General features: G+C 38.3%; 1 protein-coding gene across 16 annotated transcripts in view; it reads left to right on the top strand.

The window, feature by feature from the left end:
- The window catches only part of LOC107879895 (ABC transporter C family member 12), a 119,895-nt gene extending 93,751 nt beyond the window's left edge, over positions 1-26,144 (top strand). For 12 of the 16 annotated variants that reach the window (XM_047407576.1, XM_047407556.1, XM_047407568.1 and 9 more), the window contains 7 exons: positions 168-547; positions 5,763-5,943; positions 6,313-6,636; positions 16,940-17,693; positions 18,463-18,584; positions 24,644-24,889; positions 24,985-26,144. In XM_047407576.1, the coding sequence (XP_047263532.1) occupies positions 168-547; positions 5,763-5,943; positions 6,313-6,636; positions 16,940-17,693; positions 18,463-18,584; positions 24,644-24,889; positions 24,985-25,149 (2,172 nt within the window). In that variant the 3' untranslated portion in view covers positions 25,150-26,144. The other 4 variants (XM_047407564.1, XR_007052600.1, XM_047407586.1 and 1 more) reach the window with 4 other exon arrangements.
- Positions 26,145-27,617: the final 1,473 nt, after the last annotated feature.

Below are 27,617 nucleotides of genomic sequence, written 5' to 3'. Positions count from 1 at the left end.
TTCCAAATTGACTAACCTCTTTCGTGTACATGTACTGGGCTAATTTGCAGTATTTGGTTTCTTCTCAGTATCCACTGACTGCAATTGTTCCTTCCTTCTTGTTGCAATTTGAAAGCATGTGCTAGATGCAATTTGGATCTAACTTGCAGTGCAATGGGGTTTTTCAGGTTCTTAAAAACTGTATAAAGGAAGAATTGCAAGGAAAGACTAGGGTGCTTGTGACAAATCAGCTGCATTTTCTACCTCTGATGGATCGGATCATTTTGGTCTCTGAAGGAATGGTGAAAGAGGATGGGACCTTTGAGGAGCTTTTGGAACATGGCACACTTTTTCCAAAGCTAATGGAAAATGCTGGGAAAATGGAAAGTCATGTTGTCGAAACTGAATATGACTCAAACTTTGACAATGAGTGTTCACAATCTCCGAACATAAGGCATGAGCTCCAAAAAGATGTAACCTCCATAACCAAAATGAGGGCTGGTAAATCTGTTCTTATCAGGCAGGAAGAGCGGGAAACTGGTATTGTCAACTGGAATGTTTTGATTAGGTAATAAGTTAAAAGTATATGCTTCGAGACATTTTCCTTGGAAATTTTAATCAAGTCACTCATACATGATATCTTGGTCATTCAACAATTTTAGAATCCTAATTTTTTGTGCAAAATTTTTAAAAATGAGAGTTACTACACTTAATTATCAAGAGAACAATTCTAGGCACAAACTTTTCTCACGTATTCCCCTATGTTGTTCTCATGCTTCTCCCATTGCATCTAGATACTGGTGGGGAGAGAATGTTATTTTCTGTAGTGCAATAGCTCCAGCATGGAATATTGCATTTCATTTCTAATGGTTTGTACCCCCTCTAGGAACCCAATGTAATCGTTGAGGTTTACCTAATCTCCATACTAGGGGATGTATTGGTCAAATTTGTGCTGAATGCCTCTCAATGTTGAGAGTCTTGCCATTAAATAAAAAGTATTCAAAGATTACATCCCCAAAAATCCACCTTTCCTATTCCTAAAAATTAGCTACTCTATCCCTTTGAACCCTCTATTGTATCCCTTATAATCTGCTATTCTATCTTTTTGATTACTATATCATATCGCTATAATTACGAATATACTACAATATATAATTACATTAATATATATAATATTCACAATTAATTCATGATATTTGAGTTGTCTATCATGCTAACATCCCCCCTCAAATTGATGCTGGTGGATCAAGGAGCATCAATTTGCAAAGGGAAATTTGAGAACCATGAAGCAGATGCACATGTGGTCAATGAAGAAGAAGAAGACCATCTTTTTGTTGCAACATGTATCTCAAGTAAGGTTTCAACAAATTTTTGGTTGATTGATAGCGGTTGCACCAACCACATGACTTATAACAAGAGTTTGTTTAAAGAATTAAAGCCTATTGAAATATCCAAAGTTAGGATCAAAAATGGTGACCAGATTCTTGTTGAAGGAAAAGGAACTGTTGTCATCAAAACAAGTTTAGGTAATAAAGCAATTTCAGATGTTCTTTATGTACCTGATATTGATCAAAACTTGTTGAGTATTTGTCAATTGGTAGAAAAAGGATATAAAGTATCCTTTGAGGACAAACATTGCTTCATCAATGATGGTGCTGGAAAAGAAGTTTTAAACATTAAGATGAGAAGTAAACATTTCTTATTTGATCTAACGGAAGATGTTTCTGTAGAACATGAAAAAGATCATAGGCTGAAAAAATTAGAAGATGATCCTCTAATTGAAAAAGCACAAGCAATATGTGAACCTCCTAGGTTTAAAGGTGATTTCAATGTTCCTAAAAGAATTGAAGCAATGGAGGAGTTATCTATGTTTCAGAAAAATAAAATGGGTAAATTCAAAATCAAGATGCAAACAAAGCAGGAAGACATGCCAAAAGGATTTAATAGTCAAGGTTTGCATTAAAGACAAGAATTGAATTTAGTTCATTACAAGCCAAAAGATCAATTTGCAGATTTATTCGCAAGGTCACTTTCGGTTATCAAGTGTAGAGATCCCAAGGCAGAAGATCAAAATTTTGTATTTCCTAAAGCAAGGAGGAGTGTTAAAAGTTGCTTTAAGGAATAATGCACGTGATTTATTTTTTTATTTTTCTCCAATTTTTTACATACAACTCCTAGTCAAATTAGGATTTTTATTTTTGATATGAAACTGATTAGTTGTTGATGTTATTTTTGGTAGCAAATAGGTTTTCTTTTATGGTAAGTTTAATCTATTTTTTGTTGTAATAACACTATTTAACGAGGAGTTGATGATCAATAAAATACACAATTTTACGAAAAAAAAACTCTCTGCGTTTTCTCTAACGCATCTCTATTAAAACCAACATAACCAACTAAACCACTGAGGTTATCATTTATATCATTACATGGCCAACAAGGCCTTCACAGAACCGTTTACCAACCATTCATATCCATTAGGTCAATGCCTTAGTTCAAAACGCATTTCAATTCAATTTATGGTCATCACGACCTTTATAAAATCATACATTCTTCATTAGCATTCTTATACCAAACATTAATGCAAAGCCCAATTCATCATGTGACTAGTTCATTAGGTATTTTCACGAACACTTTGAGGGCATACCTTTACCAAGTCCAAAACCAAAGTAAAAACTATCAAGTTTAGGGTAACCCATGACCCATTTGTTAAACCACAATTACGAAGCACCCATATGTGCACACCATCACAAAAACATGTATAAACACAAGTTAAACCAAGAGTAAACAATGCTCATCCATATGCAACAAAACCCTCAATTTTGGTTTCCAAAACCACCATTTAAGAATCAAAATCACACTTAAAAACACATGATATTTATGAACTAACAATGAGGGAAGAGTCATATGCCTTATTCACAAAGATTCACGGAGAGAAAGTTGACTCTTGTGCCTCTAGATGAACACTTGTAGAAATCCTAGCCCCAATATTCAAGAGAGAGTTAGAGACTGTTTTTGGAATGTTTGATCTTTCAAAATTGTGTTATGAGAGGCACAACATGTTATAAGACGTGGGGACGTAAGGGTTTTGGGGTGGGAAATGTCCAAAATGTCCTCAACTTAAAAGCTAAAAGCTTGGCTGTAGGAGGGTATGACCACACACCCCTTAACCGTACCCTAGGGTACGAGTGGTACCCTTGTCTCGTATCCTAAACCTCATCTCGGACCTTCATACTGACCGACATATGGCCACGAAGGACTAAGTCATATGAGAAGTACCCTTAGAACCGTACCTTGGTCAAAATCATCTAGACCAAACTTAGGGTATCATACGAGTTCACAACGTACACCTCGTACCCTAATATACGACTAGTAAGGTGCCTACTCGTACCTTTGACAGAGTGCAACCAAACTACACTGCTTAGTATACGAGAGGGGGGGGGGGGGCCATAAACAGTATCTTAGCATACGACAAGTATGCTCAATCCTTATGTTGTCCAGAAACTCAAACTTCGGAAATTTTCTAAAGGTCCGAAGCCAAGGTGTTTTAGTAGTTCTTTTCCGATGACAAATAATTGAAATTGAAATTCCTAAGAAGAATATTTTTTTCCAGTGAAATGAACATTGAAGGATTCAAATTGATGCAAAACCATGTTCTTGAATAGCTATAAAAACGAGAAACACTATGACTCAAAAAAACAACTAGAATGACCAAGATCAAAAGTCCAAGATGTTGTTGAATCGTCAACACAACCAAAATTTTCAAAAAATTGAAATGAACCAAGATGGACTCTTCGAAACTAGGCAGCCAAGAGAAGGCTCTGATACCTTGTCAAATTTGTACTGCATGCCTCTCAATGTTGAGAGTCTTGCTATTAAATAGAAAGTATTCAAAGATTAATCCCCAAAAATCCGCCTCTCCTATTCCTAAAGATCAGCTACTCTATCCCTTTGAACCCTCTATTGTATCCCTTATAATATGCTATTCTATCTTTTTGATTACTACATCATATCTCTGTAATTACAAATATACTACAATATATAATTACATTAATATATATAATATTCACTATTAATTCATGATCTTTGAGTTGTCCATCATGCTAATAGTATTGGCTCCAATACCACATATAACGGCTAGGCCTCGACTGCCAAGGTTTTGTCCGCTCTAACGCAACTTTTGAGGCCTCATGGTTTTCTCCCATTGTTATTTAGCCCAAAAGGCGTCCCAAAATTGAATTACTGACCTCGCTCTGTATAACCGTTAATTTTCTTCTCCCATTCTGATGTGGTATTTGTCTAATGTAAGTGATTAGGCGGGACATGGAGCAGTTACAGCTCACCGAGGACATGACCCTAGATAGGAAGGTCTGGAGGACGCGAATTAGGGCAGAAGACGGGCCGGTTTGGGTCGCTAGTGTAGGGAATTACTTGGTGGGGTTTTATTCTTGTTATGATTCCATGTTCCATGTTTTATTACGAATCTGTGTGCTTTCCTCTGTTTTCTAATACTTATGGGTGCCGTATTTATGTTATGTAGCCTAGTTCTGTGCTGTACTATGAGTTTGTGTGGTATCTCGTGACTTGAGCCGGGGGTCTATCGGAAACAGCCTTTCTACTTCTTTAGAGGTAGAGGTATGGACTGCGTACATCTTACCCCCCCCAGACCCCACTAGGTGGTAATACACTGGGTTTGTTGTTTTTGTTGTTGTAAGTGATAGCAACAAGGTCAGGGAGATTCCAGTTTTAGAGTTTTGAGTATTAGATGTGCGGAAGCAAAATATAAATGAATCTGGTATATGAGAAATAAAGATATGGGAATTCGAAGGAACAATCCACAAATTTCCAAGAACGCAGTGTTCTAAAGCTTTGGCAAGGTCAGAGGAACAACATATAGATTATGAGAAGAAATATAACACCTTTACTTGAGATAATGAATCAAAACAATAGATTCGGATCTCACTGCTTTATGAGTAACTTAAGACAACAATTAGTATGTGAAGACTAATCGCCTTCTAAAGAATATCCGAAAGGAATCAATGATATCACAAGAAGAAATTACCTTATATCAAAGCTTGAACTATGAAACTTGTTGCAACACTGTATCTAGCTAAAAAATAGAAAACAAAAGTCTTAACTTGCTGATTTGATTTTCTGATTTGGTGGAGAACAATCTCTCATTCAAATCAGGAAATTAATCTGGTCAAGATGAATCTAATTGATTTGATTTCCTGGTTTGATAGAAGAACAATTCATCTCCAAATAAAAATCATATCTAACCTAAATATCTAACAAATACCATTCAACTTTTAACCAAGGGGCAAATATGACTATTTTTATAATATATTTAAGGGAGATTTCACCATATCACCCTTGTAAAAGTTTTCATTGCACTTGTCTAGATGATATAAAAGTAACAGAGTAACTCTCCAATGTTTTGTTCATCATCATAGGCTCAAGAAAATATTCTTTTTTTTTTTTTTTTGACTTGCACCGGGTGTTCGAGACTCTTCGAGTCCCGACTAATCCCAGGGGTGCATAGGCCCTCGGCAAGGAGTTTCCCGCAAGTGCACCACGGTTAATTCAGGGTTTCACCCAGTCCGATGGCCCTCAGAAATTGTTTGCACCCAGTGGGAATCGAATTTGAGACCTTGACCTCAAGGCTCAAGCCAACTACCACCAGGCCAACCCCTGAAGGTTCAAGAAAATATTCTTATTTAACTATGTATACTAGAAACTCTTAGCTTATAGTTTCAAATGTGCTTTTGTTCAAATTTCCTTTTCAGGTACAAAGATGCTTTGGGAGGCTTGTGGGTTGTCCTGATACTGTGTGTCTGCTACACATTGACTGAAATCCTTCGAGTTCTTAGTAGCACCTGGCTAAGTGTCTGGACAAAAGCAAGTTCCTCAAAGAGCAATGGAGCTGGATTTTATATTTTGGTGTATGCTACTTTGTCGTTCAGTCAGGTGCGAGTGCACTTTCCTACCTTAATTAATTGCAATCATTGGTGATCATCCTTGATTTTTCAAGTTGCTGTGCTATATCTACTTTTCTTTTTCCTGTCTTCCTTACGTCTAAAGATGGGCACCTAGCCCTATCCATAGGAGAAACTTTCGTGCTATGGAATTTATTTCAATAAGCATGAAGCCCAGTAATATATTTGTGTATCAGGGAGCTCCTCCATTAGCTTAGTACTTTAACTTTTCAATTGAAAATGAAGACAAAGCAATATGCAATTTCCTAAATGTCATTATGTTTCTTCAGAGGAGTATTGTTTAACTCTCAAGTCCATGAATATAAATTAAAGTATGCTCATTCAGATTCACTTTCTACAGGTGATTGTAACGCTGGCAAATTCCTTCTGGCTGATTATCTCAAGCCTCAATGCAGCTAAAAGGATTCATGACTCCATGCTGCATTCAATACTTCGAGCACCAATGGTATTCTTCCACACTAATCCATCTGGACGCATAATCAACAGATTTGCAAAGGATCTTGGAGATATTGATCGCAATGTGGCAAATATTGGTAATGTGTGTCTCAGCCAATTGTGGCAGCTGCTCTCGACTTTTGTTCTGATTGGAGCCGTCAGCACTATATCTTTGTGGGCCATAATGCCGCTTCTAATTCTATTTTATGCTGCCTATTTATATTATCAGGTTTGCTAAACTCCATATGTTTGGCTGCCCGTTATTTTTACTCTTCCTCTGCATATGATTTTCTTTGCTTGCCTTGAGCTCCATCCTAATTTTACTTTTGTTGAGTCCCACATTGGTTCTTTAGGGGTGAGATGGTTTCTTGGGCTTCCCTCATGAGCTAGCTTTTGGAGTGGAGTTAGACGCAAGGCCCATTTCTTTATCATGGTATTAGAGCTAGGCTTATCCCAGTTTCTTGTTTGCCTGATGTTGGCACCCCACCTTTTTTTATTGTCCACGATTTAGATATGGGGGGAGGAAGAGTTTAGTCCCACATTAGTGCTTTAGGGGGTGGGGGACAGTCTCTTTATAAGGTCTTGAGCTATCCTTCCCTCATGAGCTAGATTTCTAGAGTTGAGTTAGCCCAAGTTCCGCTTCTTTATTAATTTTTCAACTTCAAAAAACCCAAAGGGTGCAGAAAGTCCACCATTTAGAGAAGCAACACTTATAGTGATATAATTCAACTTCCCAATTGATCCCTGTTCCCTCCTGAGATCATGACGTGCTCCCCTTGACCTGACTAAAAGTTGATGATTAGGATTACTAAAATCTACAGTTTGTCGTCCCTATCTTCTTAAATATGCCCACTGTGAAATGGGAATGTCTAAATGCGCCCATCGTGAAATGGCAATGTTTGTTAAGGATTGAACTGCTTCAGTACCTAGGAAATATTGTGATTTACCTATGCCTAGTGTTGGTCAAATGAGCCCATAATAATCAACCCGCACAACCCATCTATATTTTAATAGGTTAGGGATTGATTTTTAAATGGGTAAAATTTAGGCTTTAGGCAATATTTGATCGGTTTGAATATGAGTACACATGAGTATACATGGACAAAATATATAAATTGAGGGAACATCTAGGGTGTTTTTGGTATGACGGAAAACAATTTCATTCCAATTTTCGCATGTTTGGTTGTCAGTGTTTTGGAAAATATTTTTCAAATGAACCTATTTTCCTCCAATTTAAGGAAAATGACCTTCCTTCATTAAGGAAAAGTTTTTCCAAACTCTCTTTCAACCTCACCATTCCACAACCACCAGCTAAATCACCCTGATGTCCTAGATCATCAACCCTTGACCCGCAACCTCTCAACCTACCATCCCATCCTTCCACTAGGCCCACATCCTCTTGCCTAACCCGCCACTAGCTCTTACCCCCTACCGTCCTGCCCTCGGCCTTACCCTTAACCCCGGCATCCCACTCCTCTACTGAGACTAACCCCTCAACCCTTATCGAGGCTTGATCTTTAACCCCAACCTGACTCCCAATCCTGACCTTAATCCCAATCCAGATTCGATACCCAACTTCCAACCCCAGCTCGAAACCTTGTCTATGATCCCATTCCTAATAAAAGACCTAGCTCTGAACCCGACCTTGATCTCGTCATGGCTCCAAATCCTAACTCGAGACTTGACTCATGAACTAGATCCCAGCCCTTGACCTAGGGAATCGAGATTTGACTCCCTACCTGGGATTTAACCACGACCTTAGTTCTCGACTTGACTCCCAACCTCAACTTGAGGTCTAATCTGACTTGAGATTTGACTCCTGATCTCAACCTAAAAATCGATCCGAGACCTCATTCCCCACTTCAAACGTAGCCCTCGTTGCGGGACTTAACTTCTGACCCCAACTCGAGGGTTTGGACTTGGGACCTAGCTCTCAACCCTGATCCAAGAATCGAATCGAGTCTTTACTCTAGACTTGGAACCCAACCCCTAACAAAGGATGTAGAACCCTGACCCAACTCGAGACCTAGAAACCCGACTCCAACCCTACTCGACCACAATCCTAGACACGAATATCGATCCCATCTTGGAAATGACCCAATAACTAACCTCGTTCTTTGACCTGACTCCTAACCCCAACCCAAGAATCGACTCGAGACCGGACCTGAGACCTGACTCCCGATTTCTTACCTTGACCCAGGAACTAACCATAGACTTAACAACGAGAATTGTACTTTGACTTCGAATGTAATGGATGTTTTTAAAATATGAGTAGGAATAGGAATACAACAACAACAACAAACCTAGTGTATTCCCACTGGTAAGATGTACGCAGTCCATACCTCTACCTCTAAAGAAGTAGAAAGGCTGTTTCCGATAGACCCCCGGCTCAAGTCACGAGATACCACACAAACTCATAATAAAGCACAGAACTAGATTACATAACATAAATACGGCACCCATAAGTATTAGAAAACAGAGGAAAACACACAGATTCGTAATAAAACATGGAACACGGGATCATAACAAGAATAAAACCCCCACCAAGGATTGTAATGTAGTATCTATTAATAGGGTGTCAATGTAATTATGTAAACACATAATTCAATAATATTTTTCTATCCATTATTTCTCACATGGTATCAATGTGTTCGTGAGAAAAATATCATTCCGACGTTACTGCCTCGTTTTTCGGTGATAGAAGCCGTTGTCCAAATAAATATATTTTTCGTCGGTTTATTTCAAAACAAATCAACACCACCATCATGTTCGGAACTTCCTGGCAAGCAAACCCTAGTCACACTCGCCGAGAATAGGCTTCACACGCGCCCTCACGCGCTGCCTGAAGATATTCTCCGGCAAGCGCATCAGTCCACGCGCCGGCACGAGCAGTGTCTTCCGACAACTTTTCCAGCAATTTCTTCTTTTCAGTAGCCTCGCCTCTTCGTTACGAGGATGTTGAGATGATTAATTGTTGATTCCGTGCAACTTTCGGCTATTAGGTCTTATATTCGGCGAGCCTTCTTTTTCCAGCCAAATTCCGACAATATTTCTTTTTCCTGATTAAATCTGAATTTTAATGAGGAGATCAGAAACTCAGATGTCAAAGTTTATAAAGAATCGACGACGGAACGGTTGATTTGGAAGATCTCAACCAACCTGTGGAATCCGATCAGAGCCAAAAAGAGTTGGACAAGCCAAACCCCTATCTTCTGTCACTTTAGACTCTGTTCTTTATGTCCCTAATTCTTTTAATCTTGTATCTGTTAGTCGTTTGACACATGCCCTTCATTGTAGTATAACTTTTTTTGATGATTCTTTTATAATGCAGGACTGCAAAACGGGATAGACAATTGGCATAAGACATGAATCACAAGGCCTTTACCATCTTACCTCCTCAAATTCCTTCACAGCATGCTCCACTACTGACCCTCCCGACCTTATTTATAAACGTTTGGGACATATAAGTCTATCCAACCTACAAAAGATGGTGCCTAGTTTGTCTAGTCTATCCACATTAGATTGTGAGTCGTGTCAACTTGGGAAACACTTGTGCTATATTTTCACATAGTATTGAGAGTCACTCAGAGTCTATTTTCTCATTAGTCCATTCTGATATTTGGGGTCCTAGTAGAGTCAATTCACCCTTAGGATTTTGTTACTTTGTTATTTTCATCAATGATTTTCCAAGATCTACTTGGGTTTACTTGATGAAAGATCGTTTCGAGTTATTCTTTATATTCAAGAGTTTTTGTGCTGAAATACAAAATCAATTTGGTGTTTCTATTCGTGCTTTTTGTAGTGATAATGCCTTAGAATACTTATCCTCCCAGATTTAGGAGTTTATGACTTATCAAGGAATCATTCACTAGACATCATGCTCATATACTCCTTAGTAGAATGGTGTAGTAGAAAGGAAAAATAGGCATCTCATTGATACTGCTTGCACTCTTCTCATTAAATCCTATGTTTCACTGCGTTTTTGGGGCGATGCAGTCGTCACATCTTGCTATCTCATTAACAGAATGCTATCATCTTCGATCTAGAATAAGGTTCCTTATTCCATACTATTTTCTCTGTCACATCTCTACTCTATCCCCCCTCATGTTTTTGAGAACACATGTTTTGTTCATAACTTAACCCGAGGGAAAGATACATTAGCCCCTCGTGCGCTCAAATGTGTCTTCGTTAGTTACTCTCGAGTTCAAAAAGGGTATCGATGCTATTCACCTGGTCTGGTTGCTATTTTATGTCTGCTGATGTCACATTCTTTGAATCTCAACCTTACTATACATCTTCTGATCATCTTAATATCTCTAAGGTTTTACCTATACCTCAAGTCTTACCTATACCAATCTTTGAGTAACCTACGGTTACTTCTCCATCTCCTGCTACAGTGCCACCATTTTTGACTTATCACCGCTGCCCACGTCAAGCATCAGTCCTGGATGATTTATGTCATGCGCTTGACGCTTCCCCTACTGCGGACCTGCCTCTTCAGAGCCAATCAGTTGCATTTCAAAAAGGTATAAGATCCACTTGTAATGCTAACCCACCTACTTTCTTGAGTTATCATTGTTTTTCATCACCCCATTATGTTTTTGTATCATCTTTGTCCTCTATTTCCATCCGTAAGACTACACGTGAAGCACTTTCCCATTCAGGAAGGAAACAGGCTATGATTGATCAGATGTCTGCTTTACATACGAGTGGTACTTGGGAGCTTGTTTCCTTCCTGCAAGTAAATCTACTGTTTGTTGTCATTGGGTTTATACAATCAAAGTTAGTCCAGATAGTATGGTTTATCGGCTGAAGGCTCGCCTTGTTGCCAAAGGATATACACAGATATTTGGGCTTGATTATAGTGACACTTTCTCTCTTGTGGCTAAAGTAGCATCAGTTCGTCTTTTTCTCTCTATGGCTGTCGTTCGTGATTGGCCTCTTTATCAGTTGGACATTAAGAATGTTTTTCGATATGGTGATCTTGAGGAAGAAGTCTATATGGAGCAACCACCTGATTTTGTTGCTTGGGGTAGTCTAGTAGCCTTGTATGTCGATTGTGCAAGTCACTCTATGGCTTGAAACAACCTCTCGAGCCTGGTTCGGAAAGTTTAGCGCTGTTATTTAGGAGTTTGGCATTATTCGTAGTGGAGCTGATCATTTAGTGTTTTATCGCCATTCTGAACTAAATATGGGTATTTATTTAGTGGTTTATGATGACGATGTTGTTGTCACTGGCAATGATCAAGATGGTATTACTAACTTGAAGCAACATCTCTTTTAGCATTTCCAGACTAAAGACCTTTGCAGATTGAAATACTTTCTAGGTATTGAGGTTGCTCAGTCCAGCTCAGGTATTGTTATTTCTCAACGCAAGTATGCTTTTGACATTCCTGAGGAAACAGGAATGATGAGATATCAACCCATTGACACTCCTATGGATCCAAATGCTAAACTTCTGCCAGGATAGGGGGGAGCCATTCAGTGATCCTGGAAGGTATAGACGGTTGGTTGGAAAGTTGAATTATCTCGCATTGACTAGACATGGCATTTCTTTTTCTGTGAGTATTGTAAGTCAGTTGATGACTTCTCCCTGTGATTGTCATTGGGATACAGTTCGTATTTTGCGATATATAAAGTCTTCTCAAGGTAAAGGACTACTCTTCGAGGATCGAGGCCATGAGCATATCATTGGATATACAAATGCTAATTGGGCAGGATCACGCTCTGATAGACGTTCTACATTTGGATATTGTGTTTTAGTAGGAGGTAATTTGGTGTTCTGGAAGAGTAAGGAGTAGAGTGTGGTTGCTCGATCTAGTGCCGAAGTACAATATCGAGCAATGGCTGCAGGAACTTGCGAGTTGATTTAGATCAAGCAATTGCTGAGAGAACTAAAATTTGGAGAAACTGGTAAGATGAAACTTGTATGTGATAATCAAGCAGCCCTTCATATTGCATCTAATCCAGTGTTCCATGAGAGGACCAAGCACATAGAGATTGATTGTGACTTTGTCAGAGAAAAGATGCTCTTGGGAGATATTGTTACAAAATTTGTAAAGTCAAGTGTTCAACTTGCAGATATCTTCACCAAGTCTCTCACCAGTCCTCATATTAATTACTTTTGTAACAAGCTTGGTACATATGACTTGTATGTACCAGCGTAAGGGGGAGTGTTAGAATATGAGTAGGAATAGCAATAATATACAAAATTCTACTTGGAAAAAGATTGTAATATAGTGTCTATAAATAGGGTGTCAATGTAATTATGTAGACACACAATTCAATAATATTTTTTTATCCATTATTTCTCACAGATATAAACATTAACTCATAAAAATATGGGTAAATATGCGTCAACCTGCGTCAACCTGTCTTTTACCCAACCATTTTGTCACCAACCCATTTTTACCCATATGCAATATGGGTGGGTCGAATTATTAGCCATGGTATGTTGACCCATTTTCATCCCACCTATGTCTGACCTAACCCGCTTATTTGCTACTACTACCGATAAGGTAATTGTATTTCATTCATAAACAAGGCCGAGTTGGCCATATACAAAGGAAAATATCAAAAGGTAAAGAAACTACAAAATCTGATTCTCTAAAAAGTCCACCCATCCGTTTGTAGAACTAAGGATTTTATGGGTGCACCAAAAGAAAATAAGAGACCGGAGACTATTCCTCACTGGAGAAAAACTCGACTCTACCCTCTCAAAAGCTCTCCTATTTCTCTCATTCCAAATAACCCACATCAACGCAAGAGGGACCAAATTCCATGCCTTGCGCCTTCTCCTCCTATTCCCACTTCTCCCACAAAATATTAAATCTTTCGCAGATTTTGGCATAACCCACAAACTCTGAACCACCGAAGCATATCTCACCATAATCTCATTGTAAAGGCACAATGTATGAGAAGATGATCCACTTCTTCCCGATTCCTTACACATGTAACACCAGCTGACACAAACAACCTTATGTTTTCTAAAATTTTCCGCCGTCAAAATCCTTTATTATGAAAATGCTGAGAGAGATACTTGAACTTATAAGAGCGCTCGTCTATTGTCTATGGAACTATATCTTCTACATAGACTACCAAATAGATGAATAAATCAGAGGCCGAGCACTAATAGAAGACATAGTGATCAGTTTCTGTACATCTGCTACTCTTGCTAAAGTATACTCAAAGAGATTGTTTTAAACCTTATAAAGATCGTCATAATCGCGTTTGAGTTCACTAGACTCTACTTGAGCAACAAAGCCCACAGTTTCTCAATATACACCTCATAATCAAAATAGCCATGAAGAAACAGATTTTTGATATCCAATTGACGAAGGGGACAGCAATGGACAACTGCCATGGATAAGAGAAGCCGCGAAAAGACAGTTGAAGCATAAAAAGAATGTATCACGATAGTCAAGGACAAATATATCCATCCACCAGATGGGCCTCATGTGGATCAATCTGATCATCTGGATCAGTGTATACCCCTGCAATGTACAATACTTTTACTCGGAGCAGAGTAATAAGCTCCCAAGTACCACTAGAAGATAAAGTAGTTCTCGTTAACCATATCCTATCTCCATAATCTAAGATGGGAGAACAGAAGAATTCACTGATGGTGCGAGATAATTGTGGGACTAGGAGTAGTAAGACATAATAAGCGAGAGTGCTTAATCTATTGTTAAGAGCGGTTGGACTGCTCAAAGTTTGGTCTTGCATCGGCTCAGTATCACTTAGAAGATTGACAGCTGTAAGAAGAAGAATGCCCGTTGTTGCTTTTTCAACTGTTTCTCAATAATGAAGGAGACTGGCTTCAACTTATTAAACTCCTATCTCCCTTAACTCATCCCAAATAAATAGACATGTTTAGCTCATGCTTTTTCATGTCCAGTTATTCCAGACACTAGACACTGTTAAAGAAATGGACATTGGGCCTAACTCAGTCCCATAAGCTGACTCAAGAAGTGATGATTTCCCAAGCCATATTACATAGACCACACTATCCCTTAAAGGGCCGATGTGGGATTCTTCACACACCCCGTCACACCCAAGACTGGACATCTGATGTGTGGGCAATTTAATATGTGGGCGCAACATCGAAAATGCGAATTGGGATGGACTGCTCTGATAAGTGATACCATGGTAGAGAACTGGATATTGGGCCTAACTCAAACCCAAAAGCTAGTTCAAGAGTGAGGATTGCCAAACCTTGTTAAAGAGATCACCCCGTCCCTTAAAGGGCCAATGTGGGACTCTTCACAGAAGCAATACAAAAGTAATGATAAACATTATTAGTATATTAAGAAGGTCAATAATTAACACCTCTACTTGTCTGGTTCTGATATTCTGCATCTTTACTCTGTATTTCATCTGAACACCTGAATCTGTTCAAAGCTAGTAATTTAACTGCCTCTGATCATGAATGTTTCACACTTGATTGACGTGGATGAGACATGAGATCCACATCATTTACCAACATGTTTTAGTCTCTATTCAGTCTATAACATACATAAAACATAAAATTTTGGAGATCCAATAATATTAATTAGCATATTAAGCGAATAGAGCAACTTTTCAGTCTCTCTCTCAGACAAGAAGAAACGAGAAATAATGAAGTGCTAAATATTTTGGTTTTCGATGGTTAATATTAAATTTTATTTGTCAAAGTGACAGTAAACTTAATAAAATGGCCTCTTACATGTTAATGGTATTGCCAGTAGAAATATTTAAGTGATAAAATATTTTTGTTTTTGATTGTTAGAGTTTTAAATTTTATATGTCAAAGTAACAGTAAACTTGATGAAATGGCATCTTACATGTTAATGGCATGACCAAAAAGTGTTGAGCAAGTATCATGTAGCATTGAAAATTGAACAAAATGAATGCATATTTGTGCAGTAGGAGGATTGACCATAATATATTAAATTACCCAGAATAATCCTTATTTAACAAAGACAACAAGAAACGAGAAATAATAAAGTGCCAAATATTTTGTATTTTTGATGGTTAATATTAAATTTTATATGTCAAAGTTACTGTAAACTTGATACATTGGCCTCTTACATGTTAATGATATGACCAGTAGAAATATTTCAGTGCTAAAATATTTTGGTTTTGATTGTTAAAGTTTTAAATTTTATATGTCAAAGTAACTGTAAACTTGATGAAATGGCATCTGACATATCAATGGCATGACCGAAAAGTGTTGAGCAAGTATCATGTAGCATTAAAAACTGAACTAAATGAATGCATATTTGCGCAGGAGGAGTATTAACCATAATATATCAAAATACTAAGATTAATCCTTATTTAATGATGTTAAGTGTATGAATAGTAAAAATTATTCAAATCCAAAATCATAGGTTAAACAAGTTATAAAGGGGGTGAAAATTATAGTAGACCCACACCGACTTCCAGTTTTATATGTGCTACAAACTTTGACGATGTAGGGGGCAAAATCTTACGATGAAAATGCTAATTCGTATTGCTGCCATTTAATATGCTGCTTGGGTAAACTTTTGACAATGCTTGACAGATTGAAGGAAGTTGCAATGCTATGTGGAAAACATCTCTTATTGTAGGAGATTATTACATTTGTCTCTCATCAGTTGTGTAGGGTTTACAAATGTGTTTATAATGTCCTAGGCTACTCCATTCATTACCTTAAGTTTTGGGGTGAATGCTTATATTCTTTCACATGGTATTTGAGTCAAACTTTGATGAGCCCTTTTTCTCTCTTCATGCCCATCATTCTTGGCTTCTCCTCTCTCCACTGAGACAATAAAATACTCTGCCTTCGCTTTCAATTCAACCTATAGAGCCACTAGTATTGCTCCGAGCCAACTCATTAGCCTATTGAGAGTACTCTCTTTTACTCCACTGCAGCCCCGCTCCTGTTGAGCCTCATCTCTCTCTACCTTAGACCAAATGGAGGCAAGGATAAGAAACGAAAATTAGATTCACGCGTAAACCCCATAATCAGGTGACATGTACAAGAGGGTATTAAAGAATGCTAATGTCCCTTGATCAGCTACCTAAGGGTTTCCAAATAGATTATAATGATAGTAGGCTACTCCATCCATTACTTCAAGGTTTCGGGTAGATGCTCAGATTCTTTTATAGAAACTTTTTTTTTCTGTATTAGTCCTGTACCCTTGTATTTCCCTTTTTGTTTTCAGGACTACATGTGAGATGTCTGTCTTCTCTACATTATTAATAGTTCACTTTGTCCATGCCTGTGTGCCCTGGCTGTTGTTTTTGATGGAGCAGATACTTTTGTTCCCTTATATTTCCTTTTCAGGTTTGGGAACTATATCCTGAAAGATCGGGCATGTGTGTATGAATACTTAACCTCATAAGTGATTGTGTGCCTCTGGCTGTTGTTCTTGATTAAGCAGATACTGCTTCTGTCTACTTCCCATTCTTCTAGGCATATTACCCAGTCCATGATAATTTATCAACTGTTGATTTTACATTATTCTATAATGAGGATCAGATGATATAATACTGCCATGTATGTTTCACAGAATACCTCCCGCGAAGTGAAACGTCTAGATTCCATTACCAGGTCCCCTGTGTATGCACAGTTTGGAGAAGCTGTAAATGGTTTATCAACCATCCGTGCATATAAAGCACATGACCATTTAGCTGCCATTAATGGGAAATCTATGGACAACAATGTCAGATTCACTCTTGCCAACACAAGTACAAACCGCTGGCTTACCATAAGGCTTGAAACACTAGGAGGCATAATGATCTGGTTGACTGCAACTTTTGCTGTTTTACAGAATGGGAGAGCAGATGACAAGGTTGCGGTTGCTGCTACTGTGGGTCTTCTCCTAAGTTATTCTTTGAATATTACTACCTTACTCAGCAATACTCTGAGACAAGCAAGTAGAGCTGAAAATAGTTTAAATGCCGTTGAGCGTGTTGGTACATATATAGATTTGCCATCAGAGGCTCAAAATGTTATTAGCAGCCGGCCTCCTCCAGATTGGCCATCATTAGGGTTCATCAAATTTGAGGATGTGGTCCTACGTTACAGACCTGGACTTCCTCCTGTCTTGCATGGTTTGTCGCTCGAAATTTCTTCAGGTCAGAAAGTTGGCATTGTTGGAAGAACTGGTGCTGGAAAATCGAGTATGCTTAATGCTTTATTTCGAATTGTGGAGCTTGAAAGAGGGAGAATATTGATTGATGATTGTGATGTTGCTAATATTGAACTGACAGATCTTCGAAGTGCTCTCAGTATCATACCCCAATCGCCAGTTCTTTTCTCTGGTACATAATTTTCTTTCAGCTGTTTTCGGTACTGCTTACTCTTCCACAGCCCAGGACTGGCACAAATTGAAAAAATATAATATGCCACTCAAAATTGGTGCATGCATAAATCAATTTTGAATCGGCCTGCTCAATCATTTGGAATTATATTATGAGCAAACGTGAGTGTTTATGCTAGATGCTGATGAATGAGTTTGTACCCCATGTTCTTTTCCTTATACAAATTCACACACTGGTAATTAGTACAAATGTGGGTAGGTTTATGTAGATTTCCATGATAACTTGTGAGGTGAAAATCTTAAGTTTGTTACAATCTTCTCCCTGAAAACCAAGCTCTGAGGTACACAATCACATATGCGATAAAGTCTTCTCTAAAATTTTATCTGGGTTTATCCTGCATCTGGTAGCACTAGGTATTGGGTAAATACAGATCCTTTATCTTGTTTTGGGGTATTGATCTATATTGGGGTATCCAGGACTAGATAAACCTCAGAATTAGTTCCCCTTCATTTACTCTTCTTCCTTCTCTTCTTTTAATTCCTTCTACCTTATTCCAATTCCTTTAGCTACTATGAAAAATAGACATGCATGTTCTGACCTTGCTTGCTCTTGATATAATCTGGGACTACCAAATCTTGCCCCTGACCTAGTGACCCTTATTTATTACTCAAATATCTGCTGAAGTTATTGTTGCAGGACTACGGTTTAGCCATAAAATGATTACGGATATGCATGTTTTTCTCATTAATTATCTTTTCATTTTCATTAGGTACTGTACGATTTAATCTTGATCCTTTTAGCGAACACAATGATGCTGACTTATGGGAGGCATTAGAGCGGGCACACTTGAAGGATGTCATATGCAGGAATGCCTTCGGTCTAGATGCTGAGGTGAGCTTGTGTCCTTTCAATCTGCTTCAAGTTGAAGTTATTAGTGTAAAAATTATCAGTAGGTGTGGGAAATTACTGCTTTCGAGAATTAGCCCAGACCCGAATGTTTAGATTTCACTCTTTCTAGATGAAATTCTTCTTTAGGTACCTAATAAGCCCTTGTAAGGTAGAGGCATAATCTTGCATGATCAAAGTCCTCCTAAGACAGAGGCTGAAAAGGCGCGCTTTAGCCTTAAACTAATGCTCAAAACGTCTTGAGCATTTCACATCACTTAATGTGCACTTCAATGTCGTCATCAAGGTTCTAAGGCATACATTTCCTTGCTAATGAACCTCTTACGAAGCAGTGACACTACATAGTTGGTATTTCACTTAACTACATCTTTTTCAATTTCTTTGTTGATATATTTGTCATTCTTACTTATAATTATTAGTCTTGGATTAAACATATTTATTTATATTTTTTCTTCATTTGCGCCTTTTTTTCGTTAAAGCCCACACTTTATTTGCATTTTGTGCGTAAAGCACCAATGAACCTTAGTGTTTTTGCGCTTTTTGCTTTTGATAACACGGGGTTAAACTCTGTAAGGACTGAGGACTTTGAATTGTGGAACAATGATCATTCTATTCTTAGCAGGATATTCCGACATAAATGCGTTTTAGGATGATATAAACTTCTTCGACCATTTACAGCCATAGGAAGTCCCGGTGATTGGTGAATTATGTTAAAAATTAAGAATGTTTTTCCATTTTTTCATACAACCGATGAATTTTGTTCATCTTAAAGTACCATAATTAAACATTAGGTAGCTACTTAGAGTAACAAACTGGATTATGCATTTGAAAAGAATGAAATAAACGCATTTTGAGACACACACAAGTATACTACTGTGTTATAATTATCATGTATGTATATGTTTTGGTATGTTGTTTGTGAATGTTTGTTGTTCTAATATAATATTCTTGTATTAAACTTAAATTGGGGTTATCTGGTAAAAACTATGGTAGAGCTGTTTATGAATGTCTTGGCGGTGGACTTGATTTCACCAAAGATGATGAGAACATGAACTCACTACCATTTATGCGTTGGAGAGATTGTTTCTTATTTTGTGCCGAAGCACTTTATAAAGCACTGACTGAAATAGGTGAAATCAAAGGGCATTACTTGAAGTTGAATGCTACTGCAGGTAGATGTGGAGAAATGATCAAAAGAGTTGTATTTGCTAGAGAATTGAGCATTCTGATCGTAGTGCATGGCTACTTATACTACTTAATGGGGGGATTCACATCAAATACTAGCTTGGCTCATTATTACTGAGATAATGGTCTGCTTCTTCACATCTACCATGCAATGCATGTGGTTAATGATAGGCAGAAGAATCATGATATCTACTTTCGGGTATTAGCCAAAGCGTTACGTATGTCTGGTGGAGATATATTCACTTGAAGCGAAAGAAACATAACTTTGGCTTTGTTGATTTATTGCGTGATAATTTTATTGGACAAGATTGAAGTTGTGGTATTTATTTTACCCAAAAGGGTCTCTTACTAGGTGTTCTACCTATGGCTTCAGGAGGTTATTCACGTTTGGCATATGCCTGCTCTGATCAAGATCTTTTGCGGATGATTCCATACAACAGTTTGGTGGAGGAACTTTAGGCCATCTTGGGGTACCATAGCTGATCAAGTAGCTCTAGAAGCATGTGTAAAAACTCGTAATGAAGGACGTGCTTTTTCTCGAGAAGGTAAGGAGATTCTTTGCGAGGCTTCCAAATGGAGCTCGGAATGAGTTACTACTTGTGAGATCTGGAAAGAGATTGTATTTAATTTTGCAGCAGCGGATGTTTTGTATAAGTAAAAATAGTAGATATTAGCAGATAAGTTAGCAGGAAATAACGAAGGATAAAGAGTAAGAACTCAAGTAATTAGCCTTCATTCTCTTAATTGAATTGCAATTAAAGTCGACCCAATCTTTACTAAAAGGATTGAGCCATATACAACAAAATTTTGTTGCCTTATTCTATCTCAATCGCCTATCCTTTCTAGATGTGGGGGAGTCCCGTAGCAGTAACTTCCAACGCTTAAGATTAACCTCTTTAAGTGCCATATATGAATGTTTTCTTAATGGCACAATACATAAACATGCCCTTTAACTTGGCCTCAAATCATATCTATGGCCTCCAACTTTTGGTGTGCACAAGTAGGCACTTAAACTTGTATAAAGTTGAACAAGTAGACACACACATCCTATGTGGCATAATACATGTAAGATGCCACATAGGACAAGAATTGGCCACGTAGGACACCACATAGAATATATGTGTCTACTTGTCCAATTTTATACAAGTTTAAGTGCCTACTTTTGCACACCAAAAGTTGGAGGTCATAGATGTGATTTGACATAAAGTTAAAGGGCATGTTTATGCATTATGCCTTTCTGAATTTATACGGGACTACTTACTTACCTAGAGTGCACCTTTGGTTACCAAAAATGTGGACTGAAGTAAATTACTAAGCATAGGTCTCTCTCTCTTTCTCAAATAATAGTGTGAAGAAAGGGATTCCCTGGTTTAGTGGAAAAATGCTCAAAAAATCCTTTATTTCTCTTTGAAGGCCTTTGTCCTACTTATAATATCAGTCATCCAACCGATACTTATGTTTTTATTAACCAAGAATACATGCACTTTGTCGATACGAAAAAAAGGTTATTCAATTTATAGTGCAACTAAAGGTGCACAACCTCTTCTGAATCGGAACAAGAAAGAGCGCATAACTACTGCTTGTGAACAACTCTCCTTAACTTAAGTCGCACCTGCTCTTACTGGAAGTCTAATCTCTCTCAGGTCTAGTTTCGATCTCTAACTAACTTGCTTAATATGCCAGGCCGGAAGAGAGATATTCAGAAAATCAAATTTCCTGTCTTAAGAACCTGACTCAAAAGAGAAAAGAAGACCAGAGTAAAAGAGATCTCACTTTCTACGATTGAACTTGAATTTTATATCCAGATTGGAATTAGACTTAAACGTCTTTGGATCCAACTTTGGGACGTCTTTCACTTTCATATTAGGAACGTCGACTTGCACTTACAATATAAAATTTGACTTTCCGGAGTCCTTGCTCTTGGCTTATATTCACGTAGGCCACTAATAAGAATAAAACATTCAACTCCCTAAAACACTTGTAACTAAGAGAGTCATCATACCAGTGCCCTGGGGAAATGCCTACCTTCAGGAGAAGAGGACCGAATGAGTTTCAAACCTGTCCTCTTTGCTTCGCAAGATATTTAAAAAGAGGGGCGTTTAACCACTTGACTCTAAGGAAAGGTGCCTTGTTTTCCACCGCTTGTTGACAATAGAACGCATCGTCAATTAAAGGGTCCTCGCCGTTGACTTAGTTGGGTACGTGCTTAGCATGTCCGTTATTTGCGAACTTCTTTAGTAGGGCGAAGGTGCCATTCCTCACATCTACTGTTGTCCCTTGACTTTAATCTTTCGATTCTTGTATACTTTCTAAAGAGTCGGGCATGCCTCTAACCCTATCTCCAAGTGTGTGATCCATCGATTCACTGAGTGACCTTCGCGGCACAAGAGTCCCTACTTCTTAAAGGGTTGGTGTGGCAGACTTCCCCATTGTTTTTTGATTGAAGAAAGCCTTATATGGCTTCAAACAAGGGAGAAAGGCCTTTTCTATCTTATTAATCAAGCGTGCTAGCTGCAATAAAAAAAACATGGCTAGCGAGCAAGAAAAGGGATGCGCTAAGGCGCAACGGCTTTCGCGCAGCTGCTGCGCCCTTGCTTCTTGCTTTCGAGCCGGAGCTTGTTGGGTTGTGAAGTGGACTGAGAAGGTTAAATAAGGCTTGTATTAAGTAAGCAGAGTAGTCAAGCCAAAAAATCAAGAAGCTATTTTCATTTGATCGACGGAATCAATCGTACTTTCACAGTTGTAGACCGACTTTCATAAAGCACCTTTGGGCAGCAACTACTATTGGGATTGAATTTTGAGATCAATTTGACAATGGAACTCTTTAAGCAATCATCTTATCTATGTCAGTTTTCTTGATGCGATACAAAAGACGACTTTTGAGGGTCACTTAGCCCCTTGACCTCTTATCTTGAAAAAGACGTCGTGTGGGCAAGTGGATCAAAGTCAGAGCGGGGAGGGAATGTTTATTTACAGTTGTAGTATGACTTTTTTATTTCCTGTTTGGTCTTTCAATAAGTAGTCAGTTGCGGGTGTAGTTAGACTTAACATTGATTGAAGCACTGTAGGAGAGAAGGCACCAGTCAGACTTGCAAGCACTGGGTACTATGCACTGACAGTTTTCAATCATACAATGTGTACTCTTAGTCTGAGTTTTAGCGGTAGTTTGTTGTCCTCATTCTCCTCTTTGAATTGCCCTATTGAGTAAGGGTTGGTGCTTGCAAAAATGTCGAGCCGACGGGATCAGGTACCAGTAGTGACAATAGCAAAGGGAACTGGACACTAGTTGTGCAAGTGGATGATCCAATTGGACTTAGTTAGCTCGAACCGTTTTGCGGTTCTAGAGGACGCTGAATAAGAAGACGCGAAGATGCCAGATCTGGACACTGCTGAACAGGAAGAGATTGCTCAGGATGAGTGTTCGAGTAGCAAAGTCGAAGAGGGTGTAGTCAAGGAGAGAAATCCCGAGTAGAGTGATTTGGCTCGTAAAAGGGAGGATCTGGAAGAGAGGGTGACAGAATGTTGTTTTGTCCCTGGAAAGTGTTCCCTCAGCAGTCATTTTCCTGGAGTTCTGTCCCTGGCCCTTTCACCTTCCACGAAACCAAAAGCATGAAAGATGGGATCTAGAATTTTAGAAGATGGTCTTTCTCTTAGTGATGCCGAACTTCATCTGCCTTATAGCAATGAAAAGATATTCCCTTAGTCTTTGCCCAGTTCGTCTTCCAGGGAAACAGTGTTTGATAGCGCTCTTGCCCGACTTTTTGTGATTTGTGGCCTTAAGAGAATCAGGAGATGTTAATAGTTTGGGTCGAGCATCTGATCTTATTAAGAGTTGTCCTTTCAGACCTTATTCTCCGAATGAACAAAGAGCAGGAAGTAAAGCACCCGCCTCTAGGAGAGAAGTTTAGGGGTTAGAGTGTGCCTTATTCATATGCAGTTTCCTCCTGAAAGATTCCCAATCAATAAGGATGTACCACCATGGCCGATGGGAAAGAAGCTAGGGCAGTTTAGGAGGGTTATACTGGGTGATTTTATCCGAACTTGAAAGACTTTCCGCAGAATCAAAATCAGATTGGATTGAAGGTAAGGACGGTGAAGCTGGAACACTTTCTACGGTTTCAATTCTTCCTAGTTAGGTCACTCCTCTTCTCTCCGATTGGGGAAGTCTCCAATTCCCTTACTTCGATTTTCCATGACGCAGTATGATGCTCATTTGACTATCGTGTAGGTAAAGTGTTTATTGGCCCACCGGGTGAGACCTCTTGTACTTATTTTGCTGATTATGAGCTGGATGAGAATCCTCTCAAATCCTCGAATGAGAACTCCCCTTAAGGAAGGAATGAATATAGGGAAGAAGACGCGAGGATAGTTCCATTTCTCCTCTAGCTGGGGACATGACTTCCGGCTGATAAGCCTCATCTTGCTCCATTCACTGAATCTTGAGATTTATACTTAATGCTTAAAGTTGGAGAAACTTTTGGATGAGGATTCATGTAGACAACCACAGCTTGTTATGATCGAAGCATAGCTGTTTCTGTTGTTGTTCAGAATGGTTTATGTAATTCTTTACAAATCAAGTGATGGATACTAAAAAGAAGTGTTTGATATACGTTTTACACATGTTGTGGTAGAAGAAAATGTTATGATAACTAGACAAGTTTGTTTGGTAGGAAAAACATGTTCTAGATTATATTTCAGTTGTTTAATGCATTTGTTAAATTTGTTTAATATGGATAGAATTTTACTTGAATTTGTCAAAATTTTTGGGATGCTTCCGAGGGAAAAAGGTTATCACATATTGAGTAGGATTGACTGTCTTAAAATGGTGCTTTTGTCGTGATGTTTTTGGCTAAATCAAGGTTTCAGAAGGTGGCGAGAACTTTAGTGTTGGACAGAGACAACTTTTAAGTCTGGCTCGAGCAATACTGCGAAGGTCAAAGATCCTTGTTCTTGACGAAGCCACAGCAGCTGTTGATGTTAGAACTGATGCACTTATTCAGAGAACCATAAGAGAAGAATTCAAAACGTGTACAATGCTCATTATTGCTCACCGTCTAAGTACCATAATTGACACTAATTGTATCCTAGTGCTTGATGCTGGGAAGGTATATTCTTGCGAATCTTGTTTTTCCACTGTTCTTTCATTTCCTTCTATAATATCTCTAGTTTCCTTCTAACATTTGCTTCTTGCTTATATTAGGTTGTTGAGTATGATACTCCACAGAACCTCCTGCTTAGCGAAAGAAGTGTTTTCTCTGAGACCGTTCAGAGCACAGGGGCTGCGAATGCCCAGTATTTACGTAACTTAGTACTTAACAAAGAGAGAGATGGCATGTTCATGGAAGAAGAACGCATGCATATATAAATAGGATGAGTAGATGGAAGGTACCTTCCCAGTGGAATGACAAAGGAGGCAGTGGTACATCTGAAGGATGTTTTGTGGGGAAAACATGAGTTATTGAAGTGATAAATTAAGTTGCTCTAAGGTTCCTAGAGAAAGATTGTGGCCATCTTTCCTTCATTTTATTGAAGGTACAATTTTTCATTTGCGTCTGCACTTCTCATTTCCCCCAATTTCACCATATTACTCCTAACTTGGTTGGTTCCTCTCATTTCGCAAAAACATAAATGAACTCCAAGCCTATACAATATAGAAACCATGCTGTGACTTGAGATGTGGTTTTCTATTTCTGAGATAGACCTCTATTTCCACTAGAATTGATACTTGGAACATGAAAAGAAAATGTAAGTTTGCAGTTCTGCTGGTCTTATTGAGCATGCATTCCGCACCCTCGACTGGAGTGATACAGAAATGCAACGTCATCATTCCTTCAGTTGAAGTTACTGTTGCATAATCGCAATAGTTTTTCCTCATTGGTGTTTATTCTCATTAATTTATGCCTCTCAAAAGACTAGAAGTAAATCAAAATTCAGTATGACAAAGTTCATGCTTCTGTCTTGGTTCTGGTCTTGATGTGATGAGCAGGTCGACACAGGACAAAGTTCCTCATCTTGGAGATTGTTTGGAAGAGGGATCAGAATCCTGATGAAATGTAGCGACATTTTTTCCAGTTTTTTTTTCTCTATTTCCATATCGTATTTTATTACACTGGAATACAGCCTTCTATTTCCATATCAAATTGGGATATATTAGTTCAGCTCACAGCAAGGAAAGGATTTTGGTGAAGATAATTTATGTAGCTACCTTTCTTTGAGAAAGATCAAAGAGAGGCCAAGAGATACTAATTAATACCATCATTATCTGTATATTTTGTCAGATTTTTTTCTTGCCAACCTTTAATGAAAAACTTCCTTAAATAATATCCAAATATTTGAAAAAATATTTGGAGTTTTTTGATATTATACTTTCTACAGATCATTTCATTAGCATTTTCCTGACCTTGAGCAGTGACTTGCTTACTCTTTAGTATGATTGATAGAGTAAAAATCAATCGAATGGAACTACTCTATCTCTTATTTGGTAAAAATCAAACTCCTTATATGTACTATTTGAATCCTGTATTTTTAAGTAAATTGATATTGGGGTTTTAGACTGGTTGGGATGGTTTTGGTTGGTTCCCGAGTGGATCGGATGAGTTTCGACACTTCTAAAATTTCAGAAAAATGTAGGTCTGCTCTGGTGCAAGTGCAGCGTGCCCCATTGCACGAGGCAGTGCATATTAGGTCGTCCATTTTTCAGGCGTCGTGCAAGGTGCGTACGCTGGCTTTTATATGCGCGACCTCCTGGTTTTCGTTGGGTTGTATTGTGTGGATGAATGCATTCACCTTTCAGAATAACATTGGCAAGTACTCTTGGTTTTCCCTATGGGTAAAACTACTAGTCTTTGAATTTCCTCGGTGGTTCGTGCACCAATGGTGGTCAATATATGGTCACAAGTTTGAGATCCTTCCTCCCTCGTACGAGAAGAATATGAATATTTTACTCAAAGGTTTCATAATGAACATCAAGTTTCTCTATTGTTACAATTTTTTCATAGTTTTCACATTCCGTGAATATTTTTTCAGAAATTTACCTTACACAAGTTAGAGGGACACAAAGGACTTCCATGGCTAGCCCTCCAAGACCATTGCAAGTGGTATAAAAATTGGGATTCAATTGAGGCTCATGTGTCGGATGTGAAAAAATGATTTCTACGCAACCCTGGATATCTGGCCCAACGATTCCATCCAAATCTCATTTTTACAACAAAAATCAATTGTAGCTGTGCAATTAGCAAGGTCAAGTAGAAGTGGAGATTTCATTCAATAGTTGAGAAAATCCTCCAATAAATCAAACTTGAGACTCCCATTAATCAACGATCATCAGAAAAATTTGAAACCGATGATGAAGAAGACAATTTGGAGCCAATTTGACATCACTATACCATCATCCATTGGTCTTCAACATTGATATCATACATGACATCAACAAGCATTTTGTAATGACCTTCTAGGTTAATTTTTTGCATTTTCGTTCATTTTTGCCGTTTAGAGCTTTTTGATAGTTGTTGTCCCAAGTCATTTATGACTTGCTGGAGATGACAATTAGGTTACCGAATAATTCGTATGTTTTTTAGAGTCAATTTTCTGTTTTGAAGCTTTCATTGGTTAGAATAGGCTACGACCTCGTATGCCGATTCTGATAGCTCTAACAACTCTACAATATCGATTTTAGGCTAGATGGACCTTTGGCTTGGGTCACAAGGCTTCCAGACTCACTTCGTCTATTGGTCAAAAATTAAGAAAAATAACACTTGGGTGTGGGACCCTCTTTTCATCGAAACAATCTCGGATGGAAGTTTCGCCGCCATTGAGTTTGAAATGTCGAATTTG

The sequence above is a fragment of the Capsicum annuum genome, chromosome 1, assembly GCF_002878395.1.
Source record: "Capsicum annuum cultivar UCD-10X-F1 chromosome 1, UCD10Xv1.1, whole genome shotgun sequence".
Taxonomy (NCBI): Eukaryota; Viridiplantae; Streptophyta; class Magnoliopsida; order Solanales; family Solanaceae; genus Capsicum; species Capsicum annuum.
This window is presented reverse-complemented; position numbering and strand designations above follow the sequence as displayed.